This window comes from Leptonychotes weddellii, chromosome 4, assembly GCF_054177405.1.
Source record: "Leptonychotes weddellii isolate Sample4059 chromosome 4, ASM5417740v2, whole genome shotgun sequence".
In the NCBI taxonomy this organism is placed as follows: Eukaryota; Metazoa; Chordata; class Mammalia; order Carnivora; family Phocidae; genus Leptonychotes; species Leptonychotes weddellii.
In genome coordinates this window covers 19,939,268-19,962,961 of record NC_138372.1, presented here as the reverse complement: position 1 = coordinate 19,962,961, position 23,694 = coordinate 19,939,268, and the positions used below count along the sequence as shown (strand labels likewise).

General features: G+C 46.8%; 2 protein-coding genes and 5 non-coding genes across 10 annotated transcripts; 6 read left to right on the top strand and 1 right to left on the bottom strand.

Annotated features, from left to right (window-relative positions):
* The first annotated feature begins 3,255 nt into the window (after positions 1–3,255).
* Positions 3,256–6,821, top strand: LOC102750257 (uncharacterized). The gene is made up of 5 exons (XM_081816839.1): positions 3,256–3,262; positions 3,408–3,817; positions 5,635–5,712; positions 6,054–6,104; positions 6,700–6,821. The coding sequence occupies exons 1-4, from the start codon at positions 3,256–3,258 to the stop codon at positions 6,066–6,068; spliced, it is 510 nt and encodes a 169-aa protein (XP_081672965.1). The 3' UTR covers positions 6,069–6,104; positions 6,700–6,821.
* LOC115943134 (small nucleolar RNA SNORA16B/SNORA16A family) lies at positions 4,614–4,748 on the top strand. The gene has a single exon (XR_004077743.1). It is a non-coding gene; the product is annotated as a small nucleolar RNA SNORA16B/SNORA16A family (small nucleolar RNA).
* LOC115943135 (small nucleolar RNA SNORA44) lies at positions 5,387–5,517 on the top strand. The gene has a single exon (XR_004077744.1). It is a non-coding gene; the product is annotated as a small nucleolar RNA SNORA44 (small nucleolar RNA).
* Positions 5,740–5,873, top strand: LOC115943128 (small nucleolar RNA SNORA61). The gene has a single exon (XR_004077737.1). It is a non-coding gene; the product is annotated as a small nucleolar RNA SNORA61 (small nucleolar RNA).
* Positions 6,557–6,630, top strand: LOC115943130 (small nucleolar RNA SNORD99). Its single transcript, XR_004077739.1, has one exon. It is a non-coding gene; the product is annotated as a small nucleolar RNA SNORD99 (small nucleolar RNA).
* An 821-nt stretch (positions 6,822–7,642) lies between the features above and the next one.
* On the bottom strand, positions 7,643–23,417 carry TRNAU1AP (tRNA selenocysteine 1 associated protein 1). Of its 4 annotated transcripts, none has more exons than XM_081817894.1 (9): positions 23,271–23,417; positions 22,651–22,748; positions 17,991–18,090; positions 17,323–17,375; positions 15,315–15,446; positions 13,957–14,076; positions 10,289–10,451; positions 10,077–10,152; positions 7,643–7,928 (listed from the first exon to the last, which is right to left on the bottom strand). In XM_081817894.1, the coding sequence occupies exons 1-9, from the start codon at positions 23,295–23,297 to the stop codon at positions 7,792–7,794; spliced, it is 906 nt and encodes a 301-aa protein (XP_081674020.1). In that variant the 5' UTR covers positions 23,298–23,417; the 3' UTR covers positions 7,643–7,791. The 4 variants fall into 4 exon arrangements, with proteins under 4 accessions (XP_081674020.1, XP_006739951.1, XP_081674022.1 ...); XM_006739888.3 differs by having other exon boundaries at positions 10,077–10,110; XM_081817896.1 differs by lacking the exon at positions 10,077–10,152.
* LOC115943131 (small nucleolar RNA U13) lies at positions 18,980–19,079 on the top strand. Its single transcript, XR_004077740.1, has one exon. It is a non-coding gene; the product is annotated as a small nucleolar RNA U13 (small nucleolar RNA).
* Positions 23,418–23,694: the final 277 nt, after the last annotated feature.

The window sequence follows — 23,694 nt, the reverse complement described above, 5'->3', positions numbered from 1 at the left end:
TTAAAAGATTTTATGTATTTATTAGACAGAGAGTGTGCACAAGCTGGGGGAACAGCAGGCAGAGGGAGAAGCAGGCTTCCCGCTGAGCAGGGAGCCTGATGCGGGGCTCGATTCCAGGACCCTGGGATCATGACCTGAGCCGAAGACAGCCGCTTAACAGACTGAGCCACCCAGGCGCCCCTAAATAGGGTTTTCTGAGGAGATGACATTAGAACAGAAAACCAGGGGGAGTGAGGGAGTAGTGTGGGTGTCTGTGATATCCAGAGAGGATAGTTCCAGGCAGGAAGAACCACCAAGAGCAAAGGCCCTGAGGTGGGATCAGGCAAGGGATGCTCCAAGTAGAGCAAAGAGCCTAAGAGAGCAGAATGATTGAGGGAGCAAGTGGTGGGTGATGAGGGCAGAGAGGAGGAAGAGCCAAATCACATGTGGCTTCAGAAGCCATCATGGGACCTCAGCTTTTATTCCAAATATCTTGTGAAGTCAGTGGAGATTTTGGAGCAGGTGAATAATATAATGTAAATTTTTTCTTGGTTTTTAATTTTTACATCTTAATGGGGGTATAAATGACACACAGTAAACTAACTGTACATATTACAGAGTATAATGTAATGACTTTTTTTTAAGATTTTATTTGACAGAGAGCGAACGAGAGAGCACAAGCAGGGGGAGTGGCAGAGGGAGAGGGAGAAGCAGACTCCCCGCTGAGCAGGGAGCCCATGCAGGGCTCCATCCAAGGACCCTGGGATCATGACCTGAGCTGAAGGCAAACACCCAACTGACTGAGCCACCCAGGCACCCAATGTAATGACTTGTGATGTAAGTGTACATTCATTAACCATTACAACAATCTAAATAATGAGCACATATCACCCCCAAATTTTCCCATTATTTATTTGTTTGTTTGTTTATTGTAGGTTCCACGCACAGTATGGAGCCCAGTGGGGGGCTTGAACTCATAACCCTGAGATCAAGACCTGAGCTGAGATCAAGGGTCAGATGTCTAACCAACTGAGGCACCCCTCTCCATGTCCTTTTTATTTTTTTCCCCCATATCCTTTTTAAATTCCCTTCTCCTGACCCCCCCACCCTGAGTTTTTAATTTTGATGAAATGTAACTTATTAATTCAATATTGTACTGGAGGTCCTAACTAATACTATACGACAAGAAAAATAAATAAAAAGCATCCAGATTGGAAAGGGAGAGGTAAACCTCTCTTTATTCACAGACATGTGAAAAGTCTTAAGGAATTTACATAGGAGCTACTAAAACTAATAAATGAGTTTAGCAAGGTTGGAGGATACAAGTTAATATGCAAAAATTAATTCTATATACACTAGCAAGGACCATTTAGAATTTGAAATTGATAAAAGCAATACCATTTACAATAGCATCAGAAATATGAAAAACTTAGGGACAAATTTGACTAAAAATATACAAGATCTGTATGTTGAAAATTACAAAACACTGTTGAGAGAAATTAAAGATAACTTGACTGAATGGAGAGCTATACCATCCTCAGGGATGAGAGGACTCAATATTGTTAAGATGTCAGTTCTCCCCAAATTAGTCTACAGATGCAATGCAATACCAACCAAATCCCAGTAGGCTTTTTAAAAAAATACAAATTAGCTGATACTAAAGTTTACATGGAAATGCAAAAGACTCTGAATAGCCAAAACAATTTTGAGAAAGAACGAGTTTGGATGATTTATACTACCCTATTTCAAAACTTATTAAAAAGTTACAGTGGGGCGCCTGGGTGGCTCAGTCGGTTAAACGTCTGTCTTGGGCTCAGGTCATGGTCCCAGGGTCCTGGGATCAAGCCCGGCATCGGGCTCCCTGCTCAGCGGGAAGCCGGCTTCTCCCTCTGCCTGCCTTGCCCCCTGCTTGTACTCGCTATCAAATAAATAAATAAAATAAAAAATCTTTTTAAAAAAGCTACAGTAATCAAGACAGTGTATTATTGAGTACAGAAACAGACCTACACATATGGTCAATTGATTTCTACAAAGGTGCCAAAGCAATTAGATGGATAAAGATAATCTTTTTCAACAAATGAACATGGAACAATTCGAGAGCCATATGTAATAAACTTTCACTCTTACACCATACACAAAAATTAATTAAAAATGAATCCTAGATCTAAATGTAAGAGCTAAAACTATTAAGCTCCTAGAAGAAAACATAGGAGAAAATCTTAATGCCTTTGAGCTAGGCAAAAATTTTTAAATTAGGACACAAAAAGCACAAAGCATAAATAAATAGACATTGGACTTCACCAAAATTAAAAACTTTTGCTCTTCAAACATCGTGGCTGGTGTGTTGAGACCAGACTATAGAGAAGAATGGCAGAATCGGGGAGACTGATTAGGAGGCTTACTGTGATTGTGGGTGAGCAGTGACAGCATCAGTGGGGTGGTAAGGAATGTCTTACCATCTTAAAGGTGGAGAATACAGGATTTGCTGACGGGTCCGAAGTAGGACGGTAGAGAAAGAGACCAGGGTCCCTCCAAGGATTTACTGAGATTGGGAAGAGCCGGTGCGGAGGAGGAAAGGCTGTGTTCTGAGAAGCCTATTTATTAGCCAGGTGTAGGTGTCCAGGAAGCTGCAGGGTGTAAGGTCTGGCGCTCAGGAGAAAAGAGGCTGGAGAAACACATTTGGGAGTCACCTGAAAGTTTCTTTCTCTCAGAGTCTGTTGTTTTCTCCATAAAATGGGAGTAATAGTAGTACCTACTTTTTAAAGTGTATATTAAGGATAAAAATTAATAGAGTTTAAGCACAGAATAGGTATTTAATTCTTGACGACTACTTGTTTTTACACTGACGCTTACTCATTCCACTGTGCTCGTGGCACAGTGACTCCGAGTGTGGTCTCTGCGGTGGACTCGTGGATTCCAGTCCTTACCTCGTTAGCTACCTGGCTGATGCATTCCTCAGTTTTCTTATCTGTAAAGTGGGTATAACTATAACTATACACAGGGTTATTATGAAAACTAGCTGAGATAATCGAGTATCATTTACTTAGTAACCGCTCAGTAATTTATCTATTAGCGCAAGAGGCTAGTCTTGAACAAAGAACGCGTTCCTCTTCCGAGGACTCGGCCGCCTTTTCCTTCCTAAGAAGCCCTCCCCACGGGCCCCGCTCCAACAGGAGCTCCCAGAGCGCCTCCCCAAACCCACTCAGCCGCGGCTGCCCTGTCGCAGCTCATAGCGTCATTTCCCGACTTTGGAAGTCTGACTGAACTCCAGCGGGCATGGCGGGTCGGCTTCATTTGTAAGCTCAGTGCCCAGTACCGGACGTTCAGTGAATCCGGAACACAGGCGGAAAGTCGCTCCAGCCCCGGTCAAAAGGCCGGGACTCCACACGCGCTTAGGTCTTGGAACGGGACGCGCCGCCCGGCATGAGGGCGGGCGGACTACAACTCCCAGCGGTCTGCGCGGCGCGTTGCTCCAATTGTCGGCGCGGCCTCCAGGGGCGAGGCCTATATAAGCCCCCCTTCCAAGACACGGACTTCCTTTTCCCCAGCCGGGGTGGTGGTGGCGTCTCTGGTCCTGGAGACCCAGGCCTGCTGCAGTTCACGCCCAGCCTCCTCTCCCCCCGCCGTAGCTTCGCCGCCGCTGGCCCCGCACCCGCCGGGCCTGCCTCCGAGGCTGCGGGATGATGAGAGCGGCTCGGAGCTGCCGGGCCTCCCGGCCCGCTGGGACCAACACCCGGAAGGCCTGGTCGGCCGCATGCGCGGGGAGAGGGGCCGGAGCCTGAGAGGGCCGTACCTGCTCCCGCCTCGGCCCGCGCATCGCTGCACCGTAGTGCGACGGGTGAGTGACGCGGGCAGGCGGCCTGGTGCAGGGCAGTCCTGGGTCTGAAGTGGCTTAATTTGCGCGGTGGTGTCCACCAGATCTGAAACTGCCTGTTAAAGCCACGTATTGGGTGACCTTGGGGAAGTGATTTCACCTGTCGTCTGGCTGCACAACACGTTAAGCAATCCATGCAGGTGGATAAAAGGGTAGGGTTTTCTGGGGGCCGCGTTTTAGAGTCCTTTAGGTCCTATTTTGAATCCCAGGTCTGTGGCTTTCTGCATTGATTGGCGACCCTAAGTAGATAGCTTAATTGGTCTAAACTTACCGGTAAAACGGATGATAAAATGGTCCTGTGAAGATGAAATGAGGTAAAACTCTGACACATAGTAAAATAAAGTGGTAATTGGGACCCGGTAATAGGATATCTTTTCGGCGCCTGACTGGCTCAGTCGGTTGAGCATGCGCCTCTTGATCTCAGGGTCCTGAGTTCCATCCCCATGTTGGGCATAAGCTCAGTCTAAAAAGTACATATAAAAGGGTATCTGTTCTCTTTAAGTAGGCTCCATGCCCAGCGTGGAGCCCAGTGCGGGGCTCTGGGTCGAACGCAGGACCATAAGGTCAAGACCTGTTCCCGGGATAAAGAGTCTTGACTCTTAACCAACCGAGCCACCCAGGCGCCCCAATGGTATCTGTTCTCTTATTTGGTCTCCAGTATATTTCAGTCCATGAATTTGTTACGCAATAGTGCACGGGCTCTAGGTGAGTCTAGGGGGCTAGGTGGCATTTGGGAGCGGTCCTGGGACCTAAATTGCCCTGTGGCCCTTATCGAAGCTGCAGCTGCTTCCACATAGCTGCTGTGGTCAAAAAGGAGCCCAGAGTGACAGTTTTCCTTGACGGTCGCCGTTCTGTTTGCTGTAACTGATCTGCAACATTTCAGGAAAAGACAGTTCCTGTTGTACCTGCCATTTCTCAGGTATAGGTGGAGTCCTTTATTACAATTGACAGGTTTCCAGAGGCCAGCAGAAACGTTTTGTTAATGGGGTCTTTTTTTTTATTTGGGAGAGAGCGAGCACGAGCGGGGGAAGGGGCAGAGGGAGAAGCAGGCTCCCCACTGAGCAGGGAGCCCGATGCTGGGCTCGATCCCAGGACCGACGCTTAACCAACTGAGCCACCCAGGCGTCCCTGTTAATAGCGTTCTACATAGAGTTGCTAGAAAAAAACTTGGGATAAGTAAATTGCTGAGACCAAGAACCAGTATGGTGGGGCAGGCCGAGTGGCGTGGACAGGTGTACTGGGAAAATCTATTGGCAAGTGGCACAAATCTCAGCAGTGCTGTGGGTCACTGCCCCGAAAAAGCTTACGGCGGAAGTACCAAAAGCCAGTCACACCTTTGATTATGAAGACCAAAGGAAGGGAACAGTAAGATCATTCAGGACAACTGTTTTCTCATCTCAGCTGTCCCAGATGAAGATTCCAGGATGACTTTGAAGTGGAGCTTTTTGGTGAGGATTCTGGGGTCATGACAGTGATGGAACACAACCACCTTGGGACCTGGTAGGTTTCTGGGAACTACCTGGCGGGTCAGTACAGCATGTTTCCAAGGGCTGTGGCCGGGTGTGGCCACGGGATCTCCAACTGCATGCGAGAGCAACCTGGAGAGACTTTGACAGCACAGGTCAGCATAATACCTGCAGCTGCCACTCGCCTTTCCTATAACAGCCCAGGACCTGGGTCGGAGGCCTTCTGCCCGAGTCCAGGTGTTTTCCATAAACTTCCATGAAGATGGGTGTATTGGATGTATTTCTGGTTTAGAGCTTTCACACTTTTTTCTGCAGGTTGCCCCCAAGTGTTCCTGTCAGTGTCTGCTACCGAAGAGTCTGAGGATACCAGGTTGTTGCTGTGCTTTAGACAAGGTAAAGTTAGATGCTGGAGACAGCCTGACCCTCCGGTTCCCTTTCCCATCGGATCTGAACGCTGGTCTTGGTGGTCGTAAAAGGAGGAAAAGGGATACTGAAGCTGGCCTCGTGGTGCTTATAGTCTGTTATATATGACTGTGGGCTAGTTTCAAACAGGGTTTGAATTCTCTTTGACCCGGTTTCCTCCTCCCCTCTAAAATGGGAGAATCTTAGGCTTAAAGGGAGGATGTATGTGAAGCTCTGGGCAGTTGTAGTGATTGCTGACTTAATGAATGGTTTTCTTGCCTCTTGAGAGTGTCCATTTTGGTGGTGTTTTTGTTTTTTTTTTTTTTTTTTAGATCTGTTACCAGTAAAGTTGTCCTTGTCTGTGATTATGGATCTATAGTTGGGTGAGTTGGCTACCTGAAACGTCATAGCTTCCTTGCAGCTTCCAGTAGTGCTTGAGCCTTGTGAACCCTGAGTAGTGTAGTGAATCGATAGAAGGCTAGTCAGGCCTCTGGGAAGTCTTAGCGTTTTCATATGTCATTTACACCTGACCTTGTATGCCGTATTAGCTGTTCATGGCCAGAAGAGAAAAATGTTTACAGTGTGACTTGAGTCTTAGATTTGCCCATCCTGTTGGAAGGCCAAGAGCATACTGCTAGGAGTAGAAGGTACCAGATGCCAAAGCCCTGTACCTTCGGCAGCAAGGGCCGATTGCTGTGAATGTACAATTGTGGTTTGAACTTATGCTGACATTTGGGGAAACCTCAAACCTGGGATCTCCCTTTCCTAGGAGTGTGGGAGATGGGTTGGGTAGAAACAAGTGTAGTTCATCTAGTGTGGGACGTTTTTTAGGCTGACTGGTCCAGGATGAAACCTAATCTGAGTGGACATCTATGGATGATAAATGCGGATATGGGACTGAGACCAGCTCTTCAGAAAAAGTCTGGGTGGCAATTAATTGGGGGCGTATTAACACACTGGCTTACACTTCCTTTGCAGGACAGAAACACTGGGAAGAGGCAAGCTGAAAGAACAGATTATTTTAGTGGAAAACCATGACCTTTGTATTTCTGCTACTGGTGGCACATGGCATAGAAGTGACTAGTAAAACACTTGAAGTATGTTTGTGTCCGTTTTCTTGTTCCCCGTTACAGTGTCGTCTTCATAAAGATAGGTTGACCTCTACAAGTTCCACTATACATAATTAATTTTTCCTCCAAAAAGCCTGAAAATTCAGGCAGAGCCTAATACGTATTCCTTAAAATATCTGAAGGCTTCTTGTGACCTAGACCATTTACCCCAAGTTGCCCCCATTGTCCACGCCCCCCCCCCGCCCCCCGCCTGCAATTTCCTCTAGCACAAACGAGTAGAGGTGAGCTGCAGATTTTTAGTGTAAATCGAGACTTTCCACATGGGTGCTGGAGAGCATTGTAAGTGGATTCATACCTATCTATCAAATGAAAATAATGTCAAGAAACCGGTGGGCCAGGCACACAGTCACATTAATGTCCCTCAATAAGGGCTTACTGAAGCTAGGCTTGCCCTTGGAGCATGGCCCCAAGTCTTGAGCCCTTTGGTCTAGATTTAGCTGGTTCCATTACAGCCTACCACACACAGCCACCAAACTTAAAAGCAAACTTGTCGGGGTGAAGGGATACTTGAATGGATGATCAACACTGCCCCCCACGAGGCATACAACAGGTAACCCATGCACTGTGACCCCAGAGAACCTTAAGGATGCAGCGTCTGTCACCTGAGATGGCCCTCTGGGTTGAATAAATCTTATGATCCACTTAGATTAATAACCCCAAACTCTCCTTATCTCCAAAAGTGGGTAACATCCCTACCTGGAAAAATTAACTTTTCAAGGACAAGTAGAACCTTGCTCAATGGCACCGTGGTTGTCAAACCCCGAAGGCTCACGGGCAAAGGAAGGCAGCAATGTTGCAGAAATGGTCATAATCTCAGAAGAGTTGATCACTAAAATCTTACAAAACATTTCCAGAAAGTTAAAAGTTCTTCTAATACTTTGTTAAAAAGGAGTCTCTCCTCTCCACCACACAGTCCTTTTCGGCTGGTCCTCTGTCCCGACTACATCATGGCAGGGATCTCTGAAGAGACTGTGTCCAGGGGCTGCCAGTGACAGTCCATCAAGGCGTCGTACAGCTCCTCGCTCTGCTCCATGAACTCCTTGTTGGCCTCCGTCACATCCAGCTGCGGCATGGGGTCTGCAAGAGAAGCCAGGGTGGGTTCAGAGTGCCAGGAGAAGCACCCAGACACTTGGACTCCGTTCCCCACTCCCAGGGCTTCCTGCTTCTGGCAAGTTCCCTGTGCTCTGTGTCAGAGTCCCTCAGGGCCCGCACCGCTGCCTTGCAGGGTTCCTTTAAGGATAAAAGTGGAGTCTACTTAGGAAACCTCATACACAGACTCAAATCATGGTGGCTGTTACTCCACCTCCTCTAGACTTCATGTGCCCTGGCTGTCCTCGTGTGGTCCTTCCTTCAATTTTGGGTTATGGAAATTGATCAAAATGACTAAGTCCAGAGCACTATTCTTCAAAGGGAACATTACATAGCAATGAAAATCAGCCTCAACTGCATACAACTTGGTTGGATCTCACAAATGGTGTTAATTTACCATGATGAGCACTGAGTAATGTAGAGAAGTGCTGAATCACTATATTGTACACCTGAAGCTAATGTAACACTGTACGTTAACTATACCAGAATTTTATTTAAAAGAAATGCTGAGTGTTCAATGAAAAAAGCAAAAGACAGTACATAATAGTACAACTGCATTGTATGAAGCTAAAAAAAATATTATTTAAGGATGGATATCTCTAAAGAGAAGGAAGAAAATAATTACCACAAAAATCAACACCGTAATTTTCCCTAGCAGGGTTGTGGGTTCAAATAAGTAACGCTTAGCCGACTGAGCCACCCAGCCACCCCAAGATTTTTTTTTTTTTTTAAAGATTTTTTTATTTATTTGAGAGAGAGAGAATGAGAGACAGAGAGCATGAGAGGGAGGAGGGTCAGAGGGAGAAGCAGACTCCCTGCTGAGCAGGGAGCCCGATGCGGGACTCGATCCCGGGACTCCAGGATCATGACTTGAGCCGAAGGCAGTCGCCCAACCAACTGAGCCACCCAGGCGCCCCACCCCAAGATTTTTTAAGTAATCTCTGTGCCCCACATGGGACTTGAGCTCACAACCCCAAGATCAAGAGTCACATGCTCCACTGTTGAGCCAGCCAGGTGCTCCTAAATTTTACTTCTTTTTTTTAAAGATTTATTTATTTGACAGAGACACAGCGAGAGAGGGAACACAAGCAGGGGGAGTGGGAGAGGGAAAAGCAGGCCTCCCGCCGAGCCAGGGAGCCCGATGCGGGGTTTGACCCCAGAACCCTGGGACCATGACCCAAGCCGAAGGCGGATGCTTAACGACTGAGCCACCCAGGCGCCCCTAAATTTTACTTCTTTAAAACGTAACATCTATTCAGAAATGTTTAAAAAAATTGTTTTTCATAGTATTTTCAAACCTTAAAAATCCTTTAAGTATTAATATCATTTGAGAAATCATTCGTTTGAAGGTTAGCAATCCCTTCAGTTTTATTTTCCTTTTTCCTGTGTTAAATTCAGTAAAAATTACAACAAATGCTTTTAATTAAAAAAAATTAAAAATGGCTATTACTGTGTAGCAGATTGGGGTGATTTTCAGTTTTCTTCATAATATGTTACTATATTTTCCAAATTTTTTTTTTTAATATTTAAAAAAAATTTTTTTTTTAAAATTTTATTTATTTATTTGACAGAGAGAGACAACAAGAAAGGGAACAGAAGCAGAGGGAGTGGGAGAGGGAGAAGCAGGCTTCCCGTGGAGCAGGGAGCCCGACGCGGGGCTCGATCCCAGGATCCTGGGATCATGACCTGAGCCGAAGGCAGACGCTTAACGACTGAGCCACGCAGGCGCCCCTATTTTCCAAATTTTCAATCATACCTATTACATGAGCATGAGGAAAAAATGTAATTTAAAATATATAGGAAAAAATTAAAATGAGATAAAAAAATGAATTTTACAAACTATCAAACACACACAAGGCAAGAGTTTTGCTGGAGACCTACATGTGGGGGTTGAATGTCCCAGGTCTCTCCCCTGCTGCGCTGCTTCCTCTGGGCTCGCTGGGACTGCACGCACGCCTCTGGGGCACACGCTCCCTTCTCACTATAATTATGCGTGCACTAGCTCTCTCACTAGAAGGCAGTTTCCTCCAGAGCAGAATCCACCTTGCATTCCTCAGCATCGAGCTAAGGAACAGTGGCGCCACAGAGCGGTCGCCTGACAGGACAGAGGAATGAGTGAACAAGCTTCTTTCTTACCTTCCAACGCGTCATCCCCGACTTCTTCATATGTCTGCCAAGAGACCGAAGAGAGGGTGAGTAGCAGCGTGAACTCCTGGCCCGAGACAAGGAGGCCTCATTTTTAGCCAACAGGTCGCTTCGTCTTTCCCCATTTTCTTCTGAGGCCGCAGCCTACCGACGCCATGCCGGGGGCCGAGCTGCGGCCCGGGGCCCGGGGCCCGCGCGCTTACCTGCATGGTGCTCTGCGTGTAGCCGTAGTGGGGGTAGCTGTAGCTGTAGCTGCCTGTGTTCTGGTCGTAGCCCCACTGGGCGTAGTAGTTCTGGTACTGCTGGTAATACTGGTTGTAGCTGTAGCTGTACATCTGACTATACTCCACTGGCTTCACACGGCTCCTTAGATGAAGAAAGAAGCAAAAATAAACAAATACAGGCAAACATCTCCAAGCGCTTACTACGTGACCAGGGGCTGTTCAAGTGGCTTTATGCAGATTAACTCATTTAATCTCCACAACAACCCTATGCAATAAGAATACATTTATTCCTATTTTACAGATGAGGAAACTGAGGTCCAGACAGGTCACCTAATTTGTCCAAAGTCACACACAGACCCAAACCCTGGCAGTCCGGCTCCAGAGCCAAGGCTTTACAGTCCGTTTTTAACGGCCAGGTTTGGCTCTCTTATCAAATCTTGTCAGTACTGACTTGTCCTCTTCTCAAAATCGGGGCGGGGGGCGGGGGACGGACTGTTTTTCTGCCAGCCACAAAGGCTCAGGTGAACATGGCCTGGAAAATGTGGATTTAGGATGATCCAAGAAGCATTTCAAACTACAAAATGTCGACTGCCCTCTTTCCCACACACAAAAAAGAAGTGTTCCAGGAGCCTTAGCAACACTACTGTAGTCACAACTACTGTTGATGGAGTAGCTTCTCAGCATCTGGGCCCATTGTTTTTCAGATACAGGCTCCTATTTTAAGTCCTGCACAACCCTATGACAGAGCTATTAATAATTATTCCCATTATACAGATGAGAATGAGAATCTAAAAGGTCAAGTAACTCACCCAAGGCCACACCTAGGACTGGAGCCAAATTTAACTCCAAGACTCATGCTCTGAACACCAGCCCACTACATACAGCATCTGCCCTGACAGATGCCAGACACCTTGCGAGGCTCCTATATCCTGCACTCACCAATCAGGGCTGAGGCCCAGGTTCAGTGGACAGCTTTTTTCTCCGGCTGGCATGGCTACCCCAGCCACTGCTAACCAAAGACAGAATGTCAAGCTTGCAAAGCATCCATTGCTTTCAAAAATACACAAAACCGGGCGCCTGGGTGGCTCAGTCGGTTAAGCGACTGCCTTCGGCTCAGGTCATGATCCTGGAGTCCCAGGATCCAGTCCCGCATTGGGCTCCCTGCTCGGCGGGGAGCCTGCTTCTCCCTCTGACCCTCCCCCCTCTCATGTGCTCTCTGTCTCTCTCATTCTCTCTGTCTCAAATAAATAAATAAAATCTTTAAAAAAAAAAAAATACACAAAACCATGTATGTATGGGTAGGCTTATGAGACAGGCCCGGGGCCTGACCAGCAGTCCTAGATGAGAGCAATCAAAAGAACAACACGGCGATGCGCTTCCAGAGTCCTCATACTCCAAAGAGCCAGACTCACAAGTGCAGCCGAATGTGCGGGAGGCAGAGGCTCACACCACCATGCCACCTGGCTTGTAAGGAGAACCGTAACTGTCATGTGGTGTAGACTGCACCCGTGGCCTCGGGATGGGTGTATTCTATCTCCACAGTGAAGCCAGAGAGGAAACCCAAGTCATAAGCAGGAGCTGAACTACCACAGCAAACCCTAAGGAACCACAAATTCTCAAAGTCTGAATGAGCTCTTCACAAGTTCCTTTTGAGTTCAACGTCTGCGTGGTGAGCAGGACTGGGCCAAAGCAGTTAGACAACGCCCCATCTGACTGCCTTAGCATCACCTCCTGACGGGCTGGCTAGATGAAGTCCAATGGCAGAGACTCCCTCTCCCTGCCCAGTACGAGGCTGGACACTGTTACTGTTCTCGTCCAGGACCACCCCGCCATGTTTCCAAGGAGCCTGCCACCCTCCTGGTATGTTCATGGAATTGAAGGCAGTCTCCCTGGCCTGGGTCTGCACATTTCTGTTGTTTCTCCACACTCAGCTCTTGCGGATTAACTCTCAAAGGGACCTCTTACTGCCCTCAATTCCTGGTGCTTGATGGCACCTCCCTAGATGCAGGCACCAAATTCTGACAACAATGATCAACCAAGAAATGGAACAGAACACAACCTCCTTGTGGAAAGGACTTTCTTTCTCTTGTTTATAGCTACAACTCCAAAGTCTAGGTCAGGGCCTGGAGAGTTGTAGGGATTCAGTCACTATTGATCGAATAAATGGTAACACATCAGAAACAACCAACACCATCAATATCAGAGACAGACCTCGAGACAGAATATACACTTAAGATACCCTACAGCTGTTAAAAAATACTATGATGAGGATTATACAACTATATGGAAAAGGGAATGTGTATATGAAGAAAACTGGGGGGGGGAGAATGAGATTATAATTAAAAATAAAGAAATAAATCTACCACATGTAAATTGATCCACACAGTGTATCTATATCTACCTATCACGGATATCTATGGAGAAGCTTATAAAAGTCAGAAATCATAATTAGTCATTTTAGGGTAACGAGGAAACTTCTTTTAAATATTTTCTTTAATGCTTTTATATAGTAGAGTTTATTACTATTTTTTAAAAATTTTTTTATTTGAGAGAGAGCAGGAGAGAGCACAAGCAGGGGGAAGGGCAGAGGGAGAGGGAGAAGCAGGCTTCCCGCTGAGCAGGGAGCCCGACTTGGGGCTCAATCCCAGGATCCTGGGATCATGACCTGAGTGGAAGGCAGACACCTAACCAATTGACCACCCAGGCACCCCTATATAGTAGAGTTTAGAACAAATTAACATTTTGGGGGGAATATCACAGGCTGATCTTCCATGTATTAAACACAGTTAAGCAGCAAAGAACCTCCAAATCTTTTGCTGCTTTGAAAAACCTGGCTATCTGGAAGTTCTGCCCTAAGAATGCAGTCACTCTCCTACGCCTGGCATGGAATTTCTCAACCTCAGCATTACTGACCTGGGGGCAGGGCAGGTAAGTCTGGTGTGGGGGCCGTCCTGGGCAGCGTAGGATGCTTAGTAGCACTGCTGGACTCCACTCGTTAGATTCCCAGAGCACCTCCCCACCCAAGTTGTGACAACCAAAATTATCTCCAGGTGTTGCCAATGTCCCCTGCGGGATAAAACTGTCCCTAGTTGAGAACCACTGCTTTGGCCAAAGGACAGAAGATTCTATGCTGACAATAGCTGTCTTCTGGGTGAGAAACTTGCTTGGAGCTGTAAGGGAAGAAGGGCTTTCTGCCTGGCATGACAGGTAGGATGGTGATATATGTAATATTCTGTACTGTTTGGATCTTTAACTCTCAGCCATTCCCATAGCTAAAATGGAGTATACTTTTTTTTCTTCTGCTCAGTTCTTATTAATTCTGTGGGTAAATTTCTAACAGCGATACTACTGGGCAAAGAGCAGGAACATTAAGTATGCAGGACACACCGCTTTCCCAGTACTACTACCAGCAATGTCTGAATGTATCTGCCTTCGCAGGTCGGAGCTCTCCCCCAGCTACAAGCTTCTGGAGGCGCAGGTTATGCTCATTCATCTGCAATGCCCAGCACACAGCCTGGCAAGTAACAGGCTTCCCTGCAGTCTCCCAGCCGGCATGCGGAAGCTCTGATTATTAACAAGCAGATGAGAAGCGTCCAGGTGGGCATCAATCCAGAGGCCCTCTACCTCCCCGCCAGTGCAGGACTCACGCTTTGGGGATTGCCACACTCAGCCGCACTGGTTTAGACCCCAGGCCGACTGCTCCCTGGCACTCGGTCAGAGCTCGCTTCTGTTCCAGTTCATCCGTGAATTTCACAAAACCATAGCCCCTGCAGAAAACAAAAGCATATACCTTATTTAGATCACAAACGTGATGAAGGCGAAGTCGAAGAATGGAAGAGAGGGAGCGTCTGTCCAGCTCTGCAGGAAGGGATGAGAGCCCCGTCAGTAGAGGCGTGCCATCGAGCGATGTGAAACTCCAGTTCGGCAGGAGCCTGGGGCCGAGGAATCCCCTCCACGCCTTGACTGATGGGGCTCCTTCCCAGTGGCTTCCCTCCCAATCTACTGGAAATCCTGTTACCATGCTCATCATCATGGCAGCAGTGGTGGTAGGAACAGCTGTGGTTCCCTGAGCGAACATTTACCCCGTCTGCCCTGTACACCAGGTATCACGTTTAGACAACGGGGCTCAGCAGTCATAAGCACTGCTGGACTCATATATTTTTTTAAGATTTTATTTATTTATTTATTTATTTGAGAGAGAACAGGTACGCGCGAGAGGGGGGGGAGGGGCAGAGGGTGAAGGAGATGAAGGAGGAAAGAATCTCAAGCAGACTCCGCACTGAGCCCAGAGCCCCACGTGGGGCTCGATCTCACGACCCTGAGATCATGACCTGAGCCAAAACCAAGAGTCCATCAAAAACAAGAGTCAGACGCTTAACCGACTGAGCCACCCAGGCGCCCCGGGACTCATATCCTACTTCCGGGATCAACAAATGATAGCTAATATTTCGTGAGCACTTATTATCTCCCAGGCACTGTGCTGAGCATTTCCCTAGGATTATCTCGTCAAACGGCCCAATGATTAGATAACGGTAGTGTCCCCATTTTACTGAGGAGGAAATCAAGTTCAGAGGGATTCAGTAACTTGCCCAACATCATTGTAGAAGCAGGATTCAAATCCACGTCTTGAGCTTGTAACTCAAACTTGTGCTTATAACTATTACTCTGATCAAAAATAAGCCTTTCTTGAGGTTTTTCTACCTTTGAAGTAACAATAATAGGTAAAATGGCAAACACCTACCCAGCATATCCTATTGCTTTATTTATAGCACATCACATAACCGTTAGGTCAGGCCTGTGAGCACACTATTAATTAGCATCTGTTGTACCAATGAGGAAATAATCAGGTGAGAGGTTGGGCCAGTACCCGAGTCAGGATGCACACCACAGTCTGGCTCCAGAGCCCGTGCTCTTCATTCCCATGCTACATGGACTCGCTCTAACACCCCCATCTTTGAGACAAATGCTGGAACACGGTGGGCATCAGTCACAGGTAAGGCCTTACTTTGACACGCCCGTCTGGTCCAAAACCACCTTGCCTCCCCGACAGGACGGGTAGACTTTGACGAAGAATTCATACAGCATGCCATCATCCACATCTGGGGTGAGGTCCCCCACAAAGAGGGAGTATTCAGGGCTGAGAGGGGAGAACAAGATTCAGAGACAGACACCGAAAGCTTTGTTCTAACAAGCTCTTTTGGCCCATTCTAGGTAAACCTCTCCTGGGCCTTCCCGGGGAACAGCACATCTGATGGGTCCTTAGCCAGGTCCTAATTTGTTGCTCCTGGCAGTCCTGGCAGAGAGTTATGGAAGCAGCCCCTGTCCCAAGCGCCTTATCCACTGAACAAAGCCTGTCTGGCTTCAAATATTACAGGAGTGCAGATGGGGGGGCCTGGTCAGAGGTGCTCAAAAGAGAAAACTAGACACTCTGTATTCGCTGCAAATATTTTTTTAAGTAATCTCTACGCCCAATGTGGGGCTCGAACTCATGACCCTAGGATCAAGAGTCGCATGCCCTACCGACTAAGCTAGCCAGGAGGCCCTCACTGCATATTTTTAATTCAAATGGTGAAGATGGAGAATGAGAACTGGACCTTATCTCCTAAGACTGAAAGCAGAGCTAAAATGAAATCTGCCAACTTTTAGAACATGGATCAGCAAACTTTTTTTGTAAAAGGCCACATAGTAAAAATTTTAAGCTTAGTGGGGCACCTATGGTCTCTGTTGCTTTTTCTGTTTTCACAATCCTTTAAAAGTGTAAAAACCATTTTTATTTTTAGCTCACAGGTGATATAAGTCAGGTCACATTTTGTCAACCTCTGTTCTAGAAAAAATTATTTAACAAAAAATATCAAACAAGCAGACTCATTATTATAGTCTTAGTTCAAGTATGATACATATTCCTTGTTTAAATCAGAATACACAAAAGGACAAAGAAAAATAAAATTACCAGTAACCCAACCACTCGAAGGTAATCACTATGAACACTGTTATATACTTTTGTCTTTTTTCTTTGGCTTCTTTGTGTTTTTGTTTGTTTGTTTAAGATTTTATTTATTTACTTGTCAGAGAGAAAGAGAGAGAGAAAGTGAGCACAAGCAGGTCGAGTGGCAGGCAGTGGGCGAAGCAGGCTCCCCACTGAGCAAGGACCCTGGGATCATGACCTGAGCCGAACGCAGACACTTAATCAACTGAGCCACCCAGATATCCCTTTTTTCTTCTTTTTGAAAGTAGGCTCCACCCCCAGCGTGGAGCCCAATGTGGGGCCCAAACTCACAACCATGAGATCATGAACTGAGCTGAGATCAAGAGCTGGACGCTTAACCGACTGAGCCACCCAGGCACCCCTGGCTTTCCTTTTTGAATTTACAAAACTTGGGTATGACTCCCTTGTTTTGTTTCTAGCATTTTTCACTTTTAACTTATCACCAACTTCTTGACCTGTCCTCATCTGCTGCAAAATGACTTACAAATGGATACATAGTATTCCAATTAATGAACATATTGTCATTTAAGCTACTTCTCTATTATTAGGTTATTTGGGTTTTTCCCCAATTTCCCCCATTATATGTAATATTTCAACAAACACTTTTGAAGCTAATCTTTGCATACATCCACGTATAAATTCTGAAGTAGAATTACAGGGTCAGTGGGTACAAATCTTTTTAAAGCTCTTGATACATTGTTTTAAAGCTTTTGAAGGGCACCCTGAAACAATGAATTTATGTCACTACAACAGGTCAATTCTTACTGAATAAAACTTCAATACTGCAGGTACTAACAGGGTGGAAGGCTAGAGGCAGCACCAAATACAGAGAAGACATGGGTCTTGACAAGAAGCACACTGGGCAGGTCCACCAGCAGGGGAGGGGAGGGAGTCATCCTTCAGGAGGAAGGCAGAGTGGACCAAACTGGGCTCCCCAACCTCTTTGGTGGTGACCAGCACAGTGACACATCTTGTCTCTAGACATTTCCTGGGCCTTGAAGCTACCCTGGGGCTACCCTGCACTTACCTGTTATCTGGTTGCTTCCCATAAGTGGCATAGTTCAGTTTAAAACGTTTTGCCTAGAAATTGAAAAACAAACAAACTAAAACAGAGAAAGGTGTTTCAAGAGTCAAACAATATTTGAAAAAAACTGAAATAAATTACCTTGGCCAAAACATCTCCCCCTCTCTAAGCCTCAGCTTTCTCTCCTGTATAAAGTGAGGGGGTTGCACGGATGACCGCTAAGGGCACTGCCAACTCCGTGGTTCTATGAGCCCAGGTGTGCCAGCTTGGTGCGGCTGTAAGCTAAGTAACTGTGGGAAGAGCAGAATGTAACTCTCTTGAAATGTGTCCTCACTGCTGCCAGCCTGTTCTAGTTTCTCAATCAGGCAAGAGGTCTAGAGTTGCAAGTCTTCCATGAAGGGAGGCAGCAGTGCAGAGTGCAAAGGGCATGGATTTTGGAGGCAACCAATCTTCCGCTGGCGTCCCGCCTCTGCTAGTTACTACCTGCGCTGCCTTGGACAAGTTACGCCACCTCCCTGAGCTTCGGTTTCCTGGGCTGCCAAAGATAACGATGCCTACTGTGCAGGGTTGTTATAGGGTTCAACAGAGTAAGTATACAGTAGGGATTCAATGAATGATAGTTATCGATGACAATAAAAATGGGAACATCATCATTATCCAAGTGTCCTTACAGGTGTGGCTCCTGGCAGGGGTTTCCCATTAATTTTATGCAAACACTTCTCGGCTGTGGCCAAATCTGCAAATTCTACAAAACAGTAGCCAGCTGGGATTCTGGAAAGAAAGCAAACAAGAGAAAGAGAATGGTTAAAGATGGGATTCCCAGATGAGACTGAGCTCTGGCCTGAGGGGAGGGAAAAATGTTTTTCTAATCAGAGCTCATCCTATTTTTGTTCCCTGCCATATTCCAGTTCAGAACTTACAAACCTGAATATAAGGGTTGTCCACTTGGGCCAGTCCAGACTCCTCTGATAAACACTTATTTATGTACTGTAGCACCTTTGAAGTACTTTTGCCAAAAATATTTAAGATTTATTTATTTGAGGGGCGCCTGGGTGGCTCAGCCGTTGGGCATCTGCCTTCAGCTCGGGTCATGATCCCGGGGTCCTGGGATCGAGACCGGCATCAGGCTCCCTGCTCCGCGGGAGGCCTGCTTCTCCCTCTCCCACTCCCCCTGCTTGTGTTCCCGATTTTATTTATTTATTTGACAGTAAGACAGAGAGCGAGAGAGGGAACACAAGCAGGGGGAGGAGCAGAGAGAGGGGGAGGGGCAGAGAGGGGGAGGAGCAGAGAGAGGGGGAGGAGCAGAGAGAGGGAGAGCTGCAGGTTCCCTGCTGAGTACCGAGCCTGACTCAGGATGCGATCCCACGACCGAGATCATGACGTGAGCCAAAATCAAGAATCAGACACTTAACTTACTGAGTCACCCAGGCGCCCTCCAAAATATTTAATACAATCCAATCAAACCCTTAGATCTAATGTCCAGTTTATAGGGAATATTAGGGACAGAACAGCTAAAACACCACCACAAGGAAGCAAATAAAACCAGATTCCAGAATGTAGGACCTTATGTAAGACAATTTAGTCCTACCTCTTTAAAAAGTCAGTGGTACGAGAAAAGATAAGAGGTGAGCTTTCCTACACTTAAAACAGACAGGAGATGATCCTTTTGTACTTCATTACTGTGATGATTGAGTGTTCATACTGTTGTGACATGTACCTCCCTTAAACTGTTACAACCTTGGCACACGACCCGCCTAAGATGGGGGGAAAAAAAAGAGAGAGACACATAAAAAAAGAAAAGCTATAAAAGATATTCTGAGGGTGCCTGGGTGGCACAGTTGGTTAAACACCTGACTCTTGGTTTTGGCTCAGGTCATGATCTCAGGGTACTGGGATCCAGTCCCGAGTCGGGCTCCCTGCTCAGCGGGGAGCCTGCTTCTCCCTCTGCCCCTCTCCCCTGCACGTGCACGCTGTCTCCCTCTCTCTCAAATAAATAAAATCTTAAAAAAAAAGAATATTCACATTATTGTGCAACCACTGACTGCATTCTTAAGCACTATGCTCTGCTGCATATTATTCTCCATGGGTCTTATTTTTTTCCCCTTATTTTCTCTGGTCTTGGTTTTTAAATTTGCATTTATTTATTTTACAGTATTCTTACAGGACACTCCAAAGTCTGTCAAATGAGGCAAGACATAAATGTAATGTGTTTGTAAGTACATAAGAAATAGCCAGAGTTTAGGAATCACGGACAGGAAAAGAGTTCCAAATTTTATTTCAATAAAGTAGAAAGTATTACAGAATGTGTTTTCATACTAGTAGCTGATTATCTGGGGTTTTCTGTCTACAAGAGCAAAAAGAAGAAAAATATTTAGGCTAGCATGATCTACCTGCCAGAGAATCTGTTCCTAGAATACAGTGCAAATAAAAAGCAAGTGGAGAGAGTATGTAGGCAGCTGGGTGGAAGCAGGCACCAACGCTGAAGAGGAGGGAGCAGCAGAGCCACGGCCTCCCAGGGAAAGGCTCTTGGCTCGCCCTGAGTGTAGCTGGTGCAATTCTTCATCCCTGTTCTGAGCTGCAGCTCCCAGACCTCAGAATGAAAACTGAGGGCCCCGTGGACTAGTGTGTGCGGGGGGTGGGGGCTGTTCTCCCCGAGAAACATTTCACGTATGGGCACAGGGTCCTTTCTGAGACTGTTTATCAGGCTCAGAGTCAAGGTGTGTTAATGGCCTCATGTAGCAGGACCCGGGGAGCCCCTCCGTGGTCCACTGTGCTCACTGTATTTTTTTCCAGGCTGTACAGTTGCTTCTCCCTTTCCACCTGTCCCGTCCTGGCATCCCAGGAGCTGGGCAGGGACCGGCAATGAGTTCTCTATGCCTGCCTCAGGGTCACTGAAAACCTCTACTCCTTTTGATACAAAAAAGCCTACAGAGACAGGCCAATTGCAGAGAATAGGCATGGAACCAAGTCTATTTCTGTAGGACCTATATAAATATGCTCCTGTCTAGAGTGTTCTGCTGTTAGGAGCTTTGGGGAAGTTGGTTCCCAGTGATCACCTGGCGTCGTGCTGGTTTTTCCTCTGTCCCTTCCTCATCCACACTGCATACCTGTATGTGAATGGCCTCGTGGCTACCTTGGTCTTTTCTCATTTCATAAAATGGTTGAAAGACAAAAAACAAAAACAAAAAACAAAAACAAACTGTTCCTAGGTATGAAGCTGCCTTGGCCCCTCTGGCCAACCTAGTCTTTTAAGTTTTAGCAAGCACCCTTAACCCACCTGACTGATTAACTAAACCTGTGTACATTTATGGATCATGCGTTCTTTCCTAGAAAGAACAGAGCACTTCTACATGTCACCGGGCTCTCCTGCACCACCCGGGGCACCAAGAAACCAAACCCTCTTGCACAACACCGCCCTACCCCCCGACTAAGGAACCAGACCCCACTGCAATACCTTCAACCACCATGATAACATCTGTAGCTGGCACCATCGAGACTGCACGTAGTCAAAAGTTGTCATAGACCACTGCATTCCCTTAACTAATTAACTGCCCTAAATCACTTTAAAAATTTCTGGGTCAGGAGAAACCTTGGGAGTTGGCTTTTGGACAAGAGTCCACCTTCTCTCCAGGTAGCCGGCCTCCTGAATAAAGCTCATATTCCCTTCCAATCAAAACTCGTCTCTTTGGTGGGGGTGGGGGTGGGGGGGGCAAGAGAAAAAAACCAAAACACCTCATCTCTAGAATATTGGCCTTTCTCTCTACAGGCAGCCATACTTGGGTTTCAGTAATAGGTACTGGGATTCTGAATACACAAAGTACCTGTCAACCAAACAGCCAGAACTGACCACACTTCATCTCTCATCTGTATTTTTCAACCATTTGATGTTTCAGCAAGCTGCTTTGGTAGTGTACCTGGCAGAGTACCTGCTCAGTAAACATTGTCAAAATAAGAGAATCCTCTTTTTTCTAATTAGAACTCTAAGGAAAAGTGAGACCCCTCAAGAGAAGGAAGAATGTGCAGGCAACATAGCACCACTATCTCAAAATATTCTCTGCATTTTGTTTTGTTTACATATTTACTGCTGTTTCCCCATTAGAATGTAGTAAACTCCATGAGGAGGGACTATGCCTGGTTTGTTTCAGCCACATATCCCAGGAACCTACAACAACAGCACATGGTACTGTTTCTATAAATAACTTTTTAAGTTAAGGGCACTCATGACTTTAAGAACAGATCTGAGTCCTGGCTTGTCATTTAATAGCTCTGTAAACTTTAAGACAGTTATGAAGCTTCCCTAATAATAATACTTAGCTCAGACGTTTTTGTAATTTAAAAAATTATTTTAGGGGCGCCTGGCTGGCTCAGTCCAAGAAGCATGTGACTCTTGATCTTGGGGTTCTAAGTCTGAGCCCCACATTGGGTGTGAAGATTACTTAAAAATAAAATCCTTTTTTTTTTTTTTAAGATTTATTTATTGGGGCACTCGGGTGCCTCAGTCGGTTAAGCATCTGACTCTTGACTTCAGCTCAGGTCATGATCTCAGGGTTCTACGATCGAGCTCTGCATTGGATAAATAAATCTAAAAAAATAGAATCTTAAAAGATTATTTCTATTTTTATTTTTTTGGAGACCAGGAGGGGCAGAGGGAGAGGGAGAAGCAGACTCCCCACTGAGCAGGGAGCCCTGATCCCAAGACCCTGAGATCATGACCTGAGCTGAAAGCAGATGCTTAACTGACTCAGCCACCCAGGTGCCCCAAGAGAGAGAGAGAATCTTAAGCAGGCTCCACACCCAACGCAGAGTCCCGCTGCAGGCTCGACCCCAGGACCCTGAAATCATGACCTGAACCAAAATCAAGAGTCCAGGCTTAACGACTGAGCCACCCAGGTGCCCCCTCAAAAAAGGATTTTGAAGCGCTTACTACCTAGCAGATCATAATCTGTTTATATTCACTGACCAAATGCCATAGGCTAGACTGTTCTAAATGCTGAATGTGAATTAACTCATTTAATCCTCACCATAACTCTATGAAGGATATGGTGTTATCATCTCCATTTTCATAGTCACGGTGAGATGGAAATGGAGAGGTTTAGTAATTTGCCCAAGGTCACACAGTAAACCTAACTTTCAGTCTGGCTCCAGAGTCCAGTCCTTAACAATATGCTATACTTCCTCTCAATAAGCCCCCAAATGTTAGCGTTTATAACATTATGTTAACTATTATTAGGGGTGAGAAGCCCTGACTTTTCGATGTTTACATTCTCGAGAATGACACTGGCAGCACGGTCTATTAAAGGAGAATTGAGAAGATGGAAGGAGAAAATGTACCCAGTGAGGCGGTTTCGGATAATTTTGACGCTCATCACGGTCTCCCCCATGGTGGCAAAGGCTCTGGAGATGAAATTCTCATCCATGTACGGCTCCAGCTGCGTAAATACAAGAGCAATACATTCAGGGGGCATCCAGGCTCCTCATTCCCGGTTCTAGAGCCCACCCAGGGTTGGCTACATGCTGCTGGTGGGGGCGGGGATGAGGGGAGTGGAGATTTTCATCTACAGTGGCCTGAATCCCACCTCCCACGTTTTCAATCCTTTGCCTCCCTTCCCTTCAAACTTGCTCCCTTTAGGGAGCTTCCTCCTTGGATCTAGTAACCCTATCCCTCCAGTCCTCGAGCCACAGCGCCCTTCAATCCTTGGGATTCCAGCCATTCTATCCCCCTAAAGAACTTCCCTTTCCCTTCCATGAACGCAGGCGGAGGGCCGGGAACCCCCATCCTCAGACTCGGTCTCTTCACCTAAATTCTGGGACCCGCCTGTTTCACCCAAAGAACTCCTCTCCCCATTCACTTCCACCCTTCTGGGATTCGAGGACCCTTCCCCTTCAGACTCGTCCTCCCCCGTGACGCTAAGATTCGTCCTCCTCGGACCCGGGCAGCTGCCCTCACTCACGTCGCCCATCCACAGACTGGCCGCCATGCCCGCAGCCGGCCCAGGAGTCCGCGGGCCAAGGAGGCCAGCGCCGGCGCCAGTCCGCGGGGCCGGGACCGCCAGAGAGCATGCGCCTCCGACGCCTTCTGCGCACGCAGCGCCCAGGGCCGCGCCGGGATTGGCCGCTCCGGGTTTTCCCGACGACCCGGCTGGCGGGCGCTGAGTTCCTGGATCCCCGAGGGCGGAGCTCAGCCGGAGTCCGCGGGCGGGGGCGGAGCAGGCGCTACGCCCTCGCGGGGGTTGCTCGGGTAACTGGTTTTCTCGGGTTTCTTTCTGATCGTGGGTTCCAACACACAAATACATTTAAAATTACAAAACTAATTATGCTCATTGTAAAAAACAAAACAAATCAACAAAAAAGAGCAAATAAGAGCACACTTTTTAG